Genomic DNA, 13,045 nt, shown 5'->3' with positions numbered 1-13,045 from the left:
ATCGGTGGTGGTAAGAAACAAAGTGCTTTTACTCAAGTGAGTTCTTGTACTTTGCATTCTCAAATATTTTATCTGTCATTATCTAATAGGTATGTCTTTTTAATCCATCCAACAGCCGTTGTTACTTATGATTAACGTAAAATGTGATGTCCGTTGTTATAGATACAAATAAATAAAAGCACATAAGATAGTTAAAAGTGACCATGTTTCATGTTTCAATAACATAATTCATTTAAAAATATGAAAAGATTGTTATTGTTATTTTACAACAAATTGGCTTTTTAAGTTATAACATTAAGAATTACACTTGCGTAAAAGTATTTTTCCATTGAGGTATTATGTGAGTAGTCTTCTGTAATCTACAAACATTACAGTACAACCCTGAACCATGCACATGTCAACAATAGCGCTATTGTTAGATATAACATGGGAATAATACATAAGGACATAAGGAGTGCAATAATAAATAAACATGCTACAAAGTCATAATAAAGTGACTATTTAGTCCCACAGTCTAAATAAATGTCACGTTTTAACATTCCGTTCAGCCAAATACCTGTAAAGTGAATAAATAGCATGCTGAAAACCCTTAACCTGCCCTTAAGAAATTCCTTTAAAAAGGAGGCAGGCACTCAAGAAATGCTAAACAAAGAAATCCATCCAAAATCCAAGAGGTGGGACGGCAGTGGTCCTGCCCCTTTTCCGTCAAATCTCTTTTTTCATTGGCCAGAGCCCAGAGGTCGGCCTCGTCTATTGGCCGGCTGCGCTGTCAGTCGAGAGCGGCCCTGTTCCGCTGCGTTGGTTTCAGAGGACGCGAATCAAGTGAAACAAATCTCCTGACAGGAGAAAAGTTGGTGCTGGAGTTCTCAAAGACCTCCGAAGGCCTCATGAAGGTAAGAAGACCCGCAGCATGCGTTTTAGTGTCGACGGCGTGAGTTTCGGAGACGATAAACCGCCGCGGCTCTCCGCCGCCGTTTGACCACTTTCTTTGGGCTCCAAAAGGGAAAATAAGAAAAACAAAAGATGTTAAAGTTAACGGCTCGAGTGGTCACGGCTGTTTTTTTTTTTTTGGACCGCATCTCCTCGGGAGAAAACGACGTGCTTTGTTCGTGTATAAAACACAGTAAAGCTATTGACCTAAAACCCACGGGCAGCGACGCCGTTGTCACGTCCTCTCCCGCGTCCCGACTCGCGCGGTGATGCCCTGTTTGATCCGCTCCACGGTGCTGATTGAGCGCGTGGCTCCACTCGTTAAATACCGCTTATTTACCCAGGCAGTGTCAACACTATACTTTAATGTGTGTGTGTGTGTGTGTGCGTGTGCGTGTGTTTAAGTAGGCTGCATCAAAGGCCAGAGTGAGTAAGTAACATGGCCAACTCAAATAATCAGGCAAATCCAATTTAGACCCGAGGCTTCCCTGCGTCTGGTCCCCATCATGGTGACGACCTGCGGCCCTCAGCTGACGCTACCTTTGTGGGGGGGGCCAGAGAGGCTTCACACAGACTGTGACATAACTTATATGCATGCTCACCCCCCCTCTCCCCACCACCATGCACCCCCCCCTCACCAAGCCAGCTGAAAGATGATGTGACATGTGTGGACTAGGTGTTTTTATAGGATTGCATTCTGATTGTATCTTTGGGCAGTTGGTTTAAAAACCGTCTCCCCAGACTGAGAAGAATTGAACGTGGATGGACTTCTCGACATGCTCGGAGTGAAAAAAGGTCCATTTTCCACTTGTCTTCCCAAGCAGCTTTGCTCTCAAACCCGAGGCCCCCTTTTGGATCTTGGAGCGGCGCATGTGTTTTTTTGCCCGTAGAAGCTGCGATGTCTTTTTAAAAGAGTTTACAGTGTTGCAGACGAGGCACATGGGCCCAACCGGGGCTTAAAACAAACACGGATGAAAAAGGATTACGGACACAGGCCTTTTTTTTTTTTCGTCATCACAAGCGGAGCCACCGTGTGGGAATATTTGTTCCCGCTGTTTGTGTGCCCCGCTGATTACCAGCTCTCACTGGATCCAAGGCGAAAAATAATATCCAAATGTTTGTGATCCAAAACAAACGTGACGACACACGCCGGCTCCCTCCGGGGCCCAAGCACCTCTCATGCCACGGTGCACGCTCTTCACACAAGTGATCACAGCGCCCCTGTGAAATTAGCGAGCCGCCCCCGTAAAAGCCCAGAACCAAGGGAGGTGTTTGTGTGTGTGTGTGCTCCGGTTTAATTAGCGTTTCACACCCCCCCCCCCCCCCCCCCCCCCCCTGCGGTTAAGCCGCAGACCGTGAGTGCTGCTGGAGGCACTTCTTTGTCAAGAGGGATTAGGCTGCATTGTAGGTGCAGTTCACCGGGGGAGGGGAGGGGGGGGGGGGGGGGGTTGTGGCTCCTTCCTCTTGTCATGTCTGCGCTTTGGCCCCTATACACGAGTGTTGTCACGGTGGGTCTGAGTTGCTGTAAACGTGCTCGTGGTGGTTAATCTCTCTTTTTAATCACCCTGCTTGCTGTAAGGATGCCAGGGGGGAGATGTTCCAGCTCCCCCAGCTCGGATATGAAAGGCTGGTGGGCTCCACTCTGTCATTATGCAACTCCTTGAGTAGGGGGGGGGGGGGCTTTGAGTGAGTACTGGTTCAGGTGTGTGCACCGGTGAGGGGAGGTAAGGCTTCGGTCCTGCTTTTTTATTTAAATAGTCAGCCAGCGCAGCTTGGATCCACCCGTGGCTTCGGATTCTCGGCCTTCTGGCTTTCCGTCCCCATGGGAAAAATAGGGACTTCAAAGAACACGACACGCACCACAAAATGAAAGTCATTTTTAAAGCACTTTACTTTGTTGTCAGAACCGGAACCAGACCCATGCTGCACCTTGAGTGAGCACACAGGCACCTGTTTTAGAGCTAATGGCGGCGAGGCTGTGCGCGACACGCACATGACACATGGTTAATCAGACCGAACGGCATCTTAATAGCTCAAACAACAAAAGGTGGCTAAATCGGGTAGTCAGCGGCGAGCCCCCGCCCCCCGCTACACACGACGAAGGATGCCCGGTGGTGAAAAACGTCAACATCTGTGATCGCATTTCAGAGAGCCGGGGCCCCGCATGCGTGCTCTCTCTCTGCCAGAGCGGGGCCTCGTCGTCAGCAGAACCCGACACACAGCTGTGAGATTAGAGTGCAGAGACACTACAAAGAGACCAACACAAAGCAACCCGCCGTCACGGGAACCGGCATGGACGGACGAGCAGGGAGGGGAGGAAAAAAAACAAAACAATGAAAATCCAAACAAAGTGAGACCATTTAACTCTGAACTTTAAGTTGAATGCTTAAAGCGGACTGACTATCTGTGGTTTGATATACACATACACATATATATATATATGAAGGAGGATGGCTGCTAACTCATTCATGTATCTGTCAGTAGTTGGTAGATTGGTTAACAGTCTGTTTGAGTTATTCTGCACACCTTGCCTTCCTTAATAGGTCCGCTGTGTAGTTCCCCTGCTGAAAGGCACTCGCAATAAGCTGTCTGGATGAAATATGCTACTACATTTTTTTTAGCACACGTCGGTTCTGTGCTGTAAAAATTGGCCCGTCCCGGGATAATAAGCACATACAGTACACATAAAGCTCATAAATCAGGTCAGATAAATCAGATGTCTGCTTCGGTGGAACAGTTTGCCCTACCACTTTTGTACTTTTGTTTCCAAGTAGTCCCTCAGTTGGTACTGATCTAGTAGTGATTTCCTTATGGATACAAATAATTCAATGACAATAAGACAAACATGTCACTTCCCATCAATTTGAAGATATAAGTGAATTCAGTCAACCAAGCTCTTCTCTCTGATCGTGTGCCCTCACAGTCCCAGCTGAACATGGAGAGTTTGACCAAGCCAGAGGTGCTGATGCTTTTCAGCATTTTGGAAGGAGAGCTGGAGGCCCGGGACCTGGTCATTGACGCCCTGAAGGTACTTTTCCATGGAGCCGGTCACGTCATCATGACGTCGAATCTTCTCTTTGCACAACACGCACAACTTGTCAAAATTTCACGAGAGATCCTCTCAAACCCCTGCAGTAGTGATTTGTCGCAACATTGCATGTTCTATTTTTAATTTGTCACTCATGGGCAACTTTAAAAAAGTTGTTATCGCTGAATGTGATTTTTGAAGATGATTGCATAGAAGCAAACCACCAGGCGGTTGGCCTGCATTAACCTACACTGCATGGTCATGGATGCATGAGAAAATATGCTTTGGGATGGATGTGCACAGATACGCACGGCCATAGTGGGTCTAGGATTTTGATGGCGTCATTCGGCCTGAGATCATCTGATGGCAGTCAGTCAAAAAAAATCAGCTAACGCGGTTAACATCTAACACAAGTAAAAAAGTCTGTGAAAAAGATTGGTATGGAGCTGATATTCTTCTAGATCTGCACAATTCGTTGGCAGCACACTATCGTCCGGGCCTCGGTAGAAGGGATTCTTTAGGGGTATTATCTCAGAAGTGAATCTTTTTCGTGAGGTTAAATGAGTAGACACGTTCCTGCGAACTTGAAATATATACTTGATAAGACACACACACACACACACAGCTCAACAGATCAGCTAGTCCGGCCTTAGAAGGTCTTACGTTGGCATTAGGATTAATGTGGTATTTAATTAAAGGCTTTTCAGGCTATTTTCCCACACTGTGTCCTGCAGGCCCACACACTGAAGCACTGGCATCTCACTGGGATGCCGTTGATGTTTAAACACCACTAATATAAAACGACCAGTGAATAAGCAACCCAATTCCTGCCTGTGACGTCCCCTCCTTTGTGGGACAGATCTTCTGCAGACTAATTTCTTCGAACTATTAATATTTGAAGGTCTACAGCCGTTACTCCTGCGATGCACCATTGAGACAGCCAGCTAAGCGGAGAGAGAGAGAGAGCCTACTGCTGAATGTTCATGTGTTGTGTCTGGACCACATTCCTACATCTCTCCTGGGATCTGGCCATCTAAGGCAAGAGGACTTCCAGCACGCCGGGTGCCTGATGACTGCAGGCGAGCGAGAGTAGGAGTGAGCAAATAAACATTGGCCTTAACTGGGGCTTGAGGGGAATATGGCTGTGCTTCTTTCATGGCTCCAACGGCGCTAACTGTTAACCCATTCAGGTCTGGGATGGATCAATGCTGCAGTGTTAACCGTTAAAAGGGGTCCAATCACTGACCTTTTTAAGAAATGCACTGCAGGGACTACGTGGAAGCCGATCTCTTGTGACGTGAACTGATCTCTTCTCTGCAGCACGGCATACATTTTTCTGAAAAAGGCGATGCAGCCACTTCACATCTCTCTGCTGTTCCTCTGTAGAGGAATTAGCGATGTGTAATCTTGAGTCCAGCCCTCACGCTACAGCTGATTGTTATCAGTAAACCCCCCCTTCATCTAGCACGACCAGTAGGTCAAATCTTTCCATTCCCTGCGTACATTTTGAGTGAATGGATGGATTAGCATAAAGTTTGAATCAGACATTTCATCCAGCACCGTCACGTCAAGTTAAAATTGTGTTTATTACTAAAAAACCTGCAAAAATAAAGGCACTAAACTGGTGCACATGAAACCAAATAAATATTTTGCTAAGAGTACAGTTGTGCACAGATCAACTTAGTTCCACCAATGAGCGGAACCCACGGTAAAAAGAGAAGTAGGTCCAGTCTTAACCGATCTGTCACCACTACACCCAGTGTCATGTGAGAAATGTGTAGCTAAACAACAAATCACCATGGTGATAACACCACCGCTCCAACCCTCCATGCTTTTGCTCATCTGCTTAAAAGCACGCGGGAACTGGAGAGATCTCAGCTGCAGTCTCCATTCCATGTGTTTCATTCCAACATTTTAACAGAGGTGTCAGCGATTTTTGACAGGATGTAGTGTATGTACAGGGTGTGAGGTTAATCGTGTGGTTTCTCTATGGTCCCAAATACATTTAATTATGCGGAACTATCAGTGGCATTCTTCCCTCTGTGACTCACTTCAGCAGCTGCTTTCAACAGGACGTTAGTCCCTGGCATTGCTCCTATTTGGCCCACAAAGCGCCGCATTGATCCAGATGTCCCTGCAAAAAAAGTCTCTACTTTAAGTTAAAAAATAACTCAGATATGGTGTGGTTACCTAGAGCTTCAAAACGGACTAAAAACCGGTTTACTGTGTGTGTTCTTCGGTAATCGGGCAGCCCTGAATTAGGAGATAACAGCCTCGTTAGCGCCGAGATGCATCAGCTGATTTGATTCAGTGTCAATCACCGTAGCATCCATAATCCTCTGCTTGCGATAGCCTTTTTTTCCCCCCGACGTCCGTTTCCTTTTCCATTCACATGCATGAGAATCATTTCAGGGTATTTATCCAGCTGCCTAAGCTGCTCTGAAACGTGTGGGACTCCAGGGTGAGAAGTTCATACATCACCTTTCCTCAGTATTCTACAGAACATTGCACAACTGAAAGAGTCCAGGCATGTGTTAGCGAATGATAAGGTGGTCGTGGAACAGTGCGCCCGTAGAGCTACTAGAGCCAATGGGCAAAAGCAAGAATAATGTCGGTGGGACTGTGTGGACGCACTGAGCGCTGAGCGGTGTCACTCCTCCGCAGTGTGACGTAATGACTAAGCGCCGGTAGATCTGGTTGTTAAAGTATAAAGTGTGTTTCCTGTAATCCCTCTGTGCACTTCCTCCTCTCCCGAGGCGCAGGGAAACAGCCTCTCTTTGTGTCTCTCTGTGCATTCAAGGACTGGGAAGAGAGCTGGGAGAGACACTGAGTCTGTGTTTATGAGTGAACGTTTATGTATGAGGGGTGAGTTGGGGGGGGGGGGGGGGGGGAATTGCACTTTAGGCCAATTATTCAGTTATGAAAATGGGTGCAGGCTGGAAAAAGAATTGAAGGAAAACGATGAATTATCTTAAAAATCTACAGTTGAATGTTTTTTCTTTTGCATCTTTCCAAATGTTTCCTCTTGTATGAACACATGAACGAATCCGAGCAGACAGTCAGTCTGAACCAGAATCTCTTTGAAGATTCATCTTGAAATTGGCTCGCTTTTTCAAAACAGGAATATCAAAAGGCCTTTGGCAGACAAATGTCTTTCTTTTTCTTATGAATTGTCTAAACATATTATGGAGAAAGAATTCATGCCTAAACCCCCTGGATCTTTCACGCTGTACCTACGTCTTTCTATGCGGCGACAAATATTTGACATCGACTGAATCGATCAGAGAAGCGGAATGACTCGTGAATTTAGCAGACCAGGTGCGAGCCACGATGACCCTCGTCCCGTTCCTTTGACCACGCCTTTACACAGTTGACTGGTATTGCTTCCGTTCTCTGTGCTATTGGCTGAACCTGCGAGCTGAGGTCGCATCAGTGCAGATAGTTCCGTGTCACGCATGTGTGTTATGCCCGACGCTGTAGTACATCTTTGTGCCAAGCCGCGACCCACGCGGACACAGTGGGGCCACTAAATGCCCCGCGAGGACGTGGAATCGGGTGGATATTGCTCGGCAGACCACGCTCTCCGGACCACGCGTTTCACTTCTCGGTTTAATCTCGGTATCAGTCGTCAGGAGGCCTGTCCTCGCCCTGCCAGAGAGGATTCTATTCTCTCTAATCTTTTGATCCTCTTCAGTTGAAACCTGACAAAGACACACAGGCAGTTCGACCTGCAGGGCCCCCCCCCCCCCCCCCCACCCGCCCTCCTCCCTCTCCCTCACTTCAGCCCCCCTTTTTTTTTCGCGGCAGGCCTGAAGGCATCTGCCGAACCTGAAAGGTCTGGCAGCTATTATCCCTCCTTTGTCGTGAGGTTAAACAGAGCGCAGGTCTGCCCGGGCCCGGGCCCAGTCCCGGGCAGCTGTCCTGCTAAAGATAGACACACACACTCACCATCTGTTGCTCCTTCCTCCCGCTGGCCCTCTTTATCTCGCGCGTCTCTGTATTTCCTCTCCCCCCCCCAACGCTTCCTCTTCCTCTATCTGCAGATCGTTTAGCGCTCGAGTGTTAGAGATGCCGATCAGAGCAGGATTGCCTTTCATGTTCAAGTGTGAGAAAAATGAGCATCGCGTGTCAACTTGAACCATAACTGACTGACTATGTGATTATAATATGACTCGGTTCAGAGGTGTTTTTTTTTAATGCTAAAATGACCATTTGTATTGGCCCTTTACGTTTCAGGCACTTGACACCATCTTTTTTCTTCTTCTCTGCGGCCCGTTACCAAGTGGTCTGCGGACCCCTACCTTAAGCCGCACTGCTGGTACGGAGAGCGATATCTCCAAAAAGTGTACAGCGGAGACCGAAAAGCCAGAAAAGAATCCTTTCGTAAAAGAGGACATTCCCACAAAAGCATTAAACCAGCCGAGCTATTCCACGCATGAGCAATTCCCCCCCCCCCCCCGGCACGTAACCTTCGGGCCACAGGCACTTTAATCGATCAGCGCCCCTCGCAGTGCTCCGTCTCACTCCGACATCTCCCTCCTTACATTCCATTCCACTCCTCTCCTCTTCCCATGTCTGCAGGCCCAGCGTAAAGAGCTGTTTATCCAGGAGCGCTACAGCAGGTACAACCTCAGCGACCCCTTCATGGCCTTGCAGAGAGACGGCGAGGCGGTCGGGGACCAGAACAAGGATCAGGGCTGTTCCTCCTCCACCTCCAACCCGCTGGTGGTTCTCAAACTGGTGGTGAGCCACTGCAGGAGGATGCAGGAGAAGATGTTGGCCCAGCTGGCTGCGGCGGAGAGCAGGCACAGGAGGGTACGTGTGGAGATGTGTGCTTCTTAATTAGGGGAAGCACAAACGTAGCTGATTTTTAATGCAGTGTCTTTCATTGTATATGTATAGCTAACACAAGCTAGCCTCAAAATATTAAAAGAATGAAAAGAGGATTTCTTTTATCAAAGTACACAAAAACTGCCAGCAGCGAAAGCTTGGTACACAAACACTAATGTGATTAGATTATCCCTCTGCATTGAAACCTTTTTTTTCCCCCTCCAATTCATTTTTATTATGTGGGCCAACGACAAAGCGAGCTGCAGAGCCGCTGGTCAAAGTAGAGAACCGCATTCAGCATGAACTATTTCCAACAGGCACTCATATCTAAAAGTACTTAATTGCAGGAGAACAGACACAGACATAGAAAAACGAAATGTCACAGTTACAGTTTGAAGTTGTACACTAATGTAACACAACACCTAATTTTCCCCTGATTTCATTACGAGTTAAAACATACGACAATATGCTTGAATTGTGCTACTTTAGCCATGCATCAATACGCCCATTATGAATAACCACTTTAAACTTACAGTATCATTATGCAATTCTTTGACTGCACGGATCAAGAGGAGAATATTAATCTGAATTTAGACCTTTGACTGTTTTATCAAGTTCCAAATATTTTCTTCTTCAATCTTATGCTTTTTAGTCGGGAGGAGTGGTCCTCATTTAGTAATGAATAATGAAACTCTTATTGCCTCCAAATAACAGTTGTTTGTCAGAATATCAAAGCGAACAAACTCACGTGAGGCAACGTCCCTCCTGGCTCTCTGTCTCCCCGCTGTGTTTACTTCAGGTCATTGCAGACCTGGAGGAGGAGAAGAGGCGGCACGCCGAGGACACGGCGGAGGGAGATGATGTCACCTACATCCTGGAGAAAGACAGGGAGCGCTTACAACAACAGGTGCCCTCTAATTAACAATGACCCAGGCGCCTTCCGTAAATATTTGTCTTACAAGCCTGTCGGTGATCGTTGGGTCTGTGAAAGAATCGCCGCCTGTGTTTCTCGTCCCCTCTCGCCCCGCGAAGCTGGAGTTTGAGCGCGGCCAAGTGCGGCGGCTGGAGAAGGAGCAGCGGCGGGTGACAGACCAGCTGGAGGAAGAGCGGGCTCAGCACAAGCAGCTCTCCTGCGCGCTGGCCAAGGAGTGCAAGTGGGCGAGTACCAGGGCCCTGGAGGAAGGCCACCGGCTCACCGAGCTGAGCCGCAAGCTCGACAAGGTACTCGCAACGCCGGGGCCGTCCATCCGCCCGCAGACCTCGGGCCCGCCGGGCTGAACGGCCCGTTTGCTTTCTCTCTTCCAGGAGAAGGAGGCTTGTCAGCTCCTGAGGACGGAGTTGGAGGAGGAGAGGAGGAGATCCCTGCGGATGGAGGCGCGGGTGGAGGAGCAGCTGGCCGAGTTCGACACCGAGCGAGAGCAGCTCCGCTCGCGCCTGAGGAAGGAGGAAGCTCACTGCCGCCAGCTGCAGCGCCAGGTGCGGACGCTCGAACGCAGCCGCCACCTGCTTCGAGTTGTTTCATCTCATCTCAGTGAGAGCAGAAAAATGACGAAATGAAATCTCTTCCCTTCTCCTTGCGCGGTTCAGGTAGAAGAGCTGAAGACGAGGCCGCAGCAGGGGAGGCCTGCGGCGGGATGCGTTAGAGACGCATCAGCCGCTCCAGGAGAGGCAGACGGACTCGAGTGGGCAACAAAAGTCCCGCCGGGACAGACGGCGGTAGACGACGTGACGGTCGAGGACATCGAGGAGGACGCGACCGACGCCGACCAGTGTGCGATGGACGCCGACGGGGGCCGCGGGCCGGACTGCGGCCTCCCAGGCGTCGACCGCGTCCGTAACGGAGGTGAGAGCCCTCCGACCCAGAATTCCTTCTCCTGCTGCACGCTGCCGCCCCGCTCCCCCTGCTCCTCGCCCGTCCTCGCCAAACAGCCCCCGGGCAGCCACCAGTCTCCCTACCAGGCCGGCATCAACCAGCGTTTCCACGCCGCCCGTCACAAATTCCAGGGCGCGGCCGACCCGGAGCCTCAGGCGCAGGCCCCTCAGGCGGCTCCCCCCCTCTCGCAGAAGGACCCCTGCCCAGCGGCCGGCGGCTCCTCCCCCAGCGAGGCCAGCCCCATCAAGCAGATGGCCCGGAGCACGGTCACGCAAGCCCTGTCGCGCTTCGCCACCGCGCAGCAGAGCGCGGCGCCGAAGCTGGCCGCGCCGTCGAACAATTCGCCCTTCGGCACGGACTACCGCAGCCTGGCGGCGCCCTCGTCTCCGGTCATCGGGAGGGCGGCCGGAGCGCTGCCGCTGGGGATCCGGTCGCCCACCATCGCCAGGGCGGACAGGGGCAACCCTCCGCCCATCCCGCCCAAGAAGCCCGGCCTGGCGCAGGCCCCTCCCTCGCCGGCCACGGTGCCCAGGTCCGCCGGCCACTACTCCGACGGGCCGCTGTCGGGCAGCTGCGGCCTCACCTCCGGTCAGGAGGGGGTCAAAGAGCTGGACCTGGTGGTTTCTTCTAACTGATAACCGAGGGAGGGGGGGGGGATCGGTCAGCTGCTGCTCTGCGTGTGACCACGTGGTTTAGTCCACGTCTCATCGTTCCGATTGTTGAGATGTCGTTTTGTACATGAGAGGATTCAAACACTGTTACAATCGTATTTATTCTTCTTTTATTTGTACGCGCTGAGGCACTATTTTAGATTCCACATGTCATATTTCCAAAGAATACAAATCAGTTAGTAACCTGAAATTGTATTATGTTGCTTTTTATATAAACAAATCCTTTAATCTTCAGACCAAATGTAACTAATGGTTCTTGAACCAGTATTTTGTAACGTATATCTAATGCACGTGATTGTCTTTTATAGAAATCTACAGTTTATTTTATTAATGATCCTTGAATAATAGGTTAACAATAGATCATCTAAAAGTGTTGTATTAAGCTTTGATCATATAGTTTAATGTGCTGTTAGTTGAAACCATTGTATAATATTTTCTTTAAGAGTAGTGCTTCTGATAAGAAATCATTATAAAACATTGCATTGCTTTATATTCAACCATGAATAATACTGTATCATAACATTACCGTGTTGGTTATTTTTACTTTTCAAGGTCCTTTACAGTCTTGTAAATACTGGAAAGTGAAAAATATAATAAATGAATTCCAAAGTTGTCCAATATTGATTTATTTGTCATATAATTAGAACTATATTTTTCCACCAGGCAGTGGTGGAGGTATGAGAATTATCTAATGAAGGAAAGTTGTTCACACATTTAGTGGAGAAGTGCAACTTTTCTTTTGCAGATGAATTTAGCGATGTTTTTTTACTGGTTAATTATTTTCTCACTTGACAGTCATATGAAAAAACATCTTTTTACTATTTGGGAATATGATTATGCATATTTCATTAAAAATGACAATAACAAACTGATTATAATAATGAATGCCAATACATTTCCTGTTGATTGATCAAAATAGCTTCATTAATTTTGTATTTTGTATATTTTTTGTATACATTTAGACATTCCAAATACAATTCCAAGCATTACCAAATGTTATTGATAACCTTAAATAGTAGTACACGATGGCTTGCCTGATAGAATGTGAATTTAAAGATTAGAGCTTTTGTACTGTAAAGCTAAAGATTCTCCCCTAGAGGTCAGTATTTGATAAATAGCAGTACGGGACCATCGGCTGGGAATTCATGGATTAACACTGCTTGGATATTTGACAGTTTCTTTCATAAACCAGCAAATTAAAGAGGAGATTCTATGAAGACAAAATATGCAGTCAGTACTGTGTGGATGTCTTTATTCTACGATCCCACAGCACACTCACGTGCACTGTGTGTGTGTGTGTGTGTGTGTGTGTGTGTGTGTGTGTGTGTGTGTATGTGTGTTGTCCACGTGTATTTGAGTGTCTTTGGTCGATGGCTATTTGTGTGCTGAAAAGTACAATCTCCACATTTGCTCCCGTCTGGTTGCAAACATACTTAAGTGGACTCGACTGATAATACTTTACAAATATCTCCTTCGTGTTGTGTGATGTCACCGGTTATACAATGCAAGTGACTCGCTCTACCCGCAGACCCTCTCGTCTCGGGCCCACTGTGGTCGGACATCGGGAAACCCCCCCCCCCCGCCCTCAGGGTTGTTGGGGAAGGGGTTGGCTGGTTAACGGGACGGGTCACCTCTTCTCTGCTCAGCTACCCCTAATTAACATTCCAGGGCGGGACTACAGCGGGGGCCGCATCCCCAGGATCCAGCACAGGC

At 48.3% G+C, this 13,045-nt stretch overlaps 1 protein-coding gene across 1 annotated transcript; it reads left to right on the top strand.

The window, feature by feature from the left end:
* The first annotated feature begins 807 nt into the window (after positions 1-807).
* On the top strand, positions 808-11,945 carry cttnbp2nla (CTTNBP2 N-terminal like a). The gene is made up of 7 exons (XM_037490452.2): positions 808-893; positions 3,854-3,958; positions 8,540-8,773; positions 9,588-9,695; positions 9,821-10,009; positions 10,094-10,264; positions 10,376-11,945. Exons 1-7 carry the CDS (start codon positions 888-890, stop codon positions 11,294-11,296), a joined length of 1,734 nt encoding a protein of 577 aa, XP_037346349.2. The 5' UTR covers positions 808-887; the 3' UTR covers positions 11,297-11,945.
* Positions 11,946-13,045: the final 1,100 nt, after the last annotated feature.

The sequence above is a fragment of the Pungitius pungitius genome, chromosome 8 (genome assembly GCF_949316345.1).
Source record: "Pungitius pungitius chromosome 8, fPunPun2.1, whole genome shotgun sequence".
NCBI classification, from domain to species: domain Eukaryota; kingdom Metazoa; phylum Chordata; class Actinopteri; order Perciformes; family Gasterosteidae; genus Pungitius; species Pungitius pungitius.
This window is presented reverse-complemented; position numbering and strand designations above follow the sequence as displayed.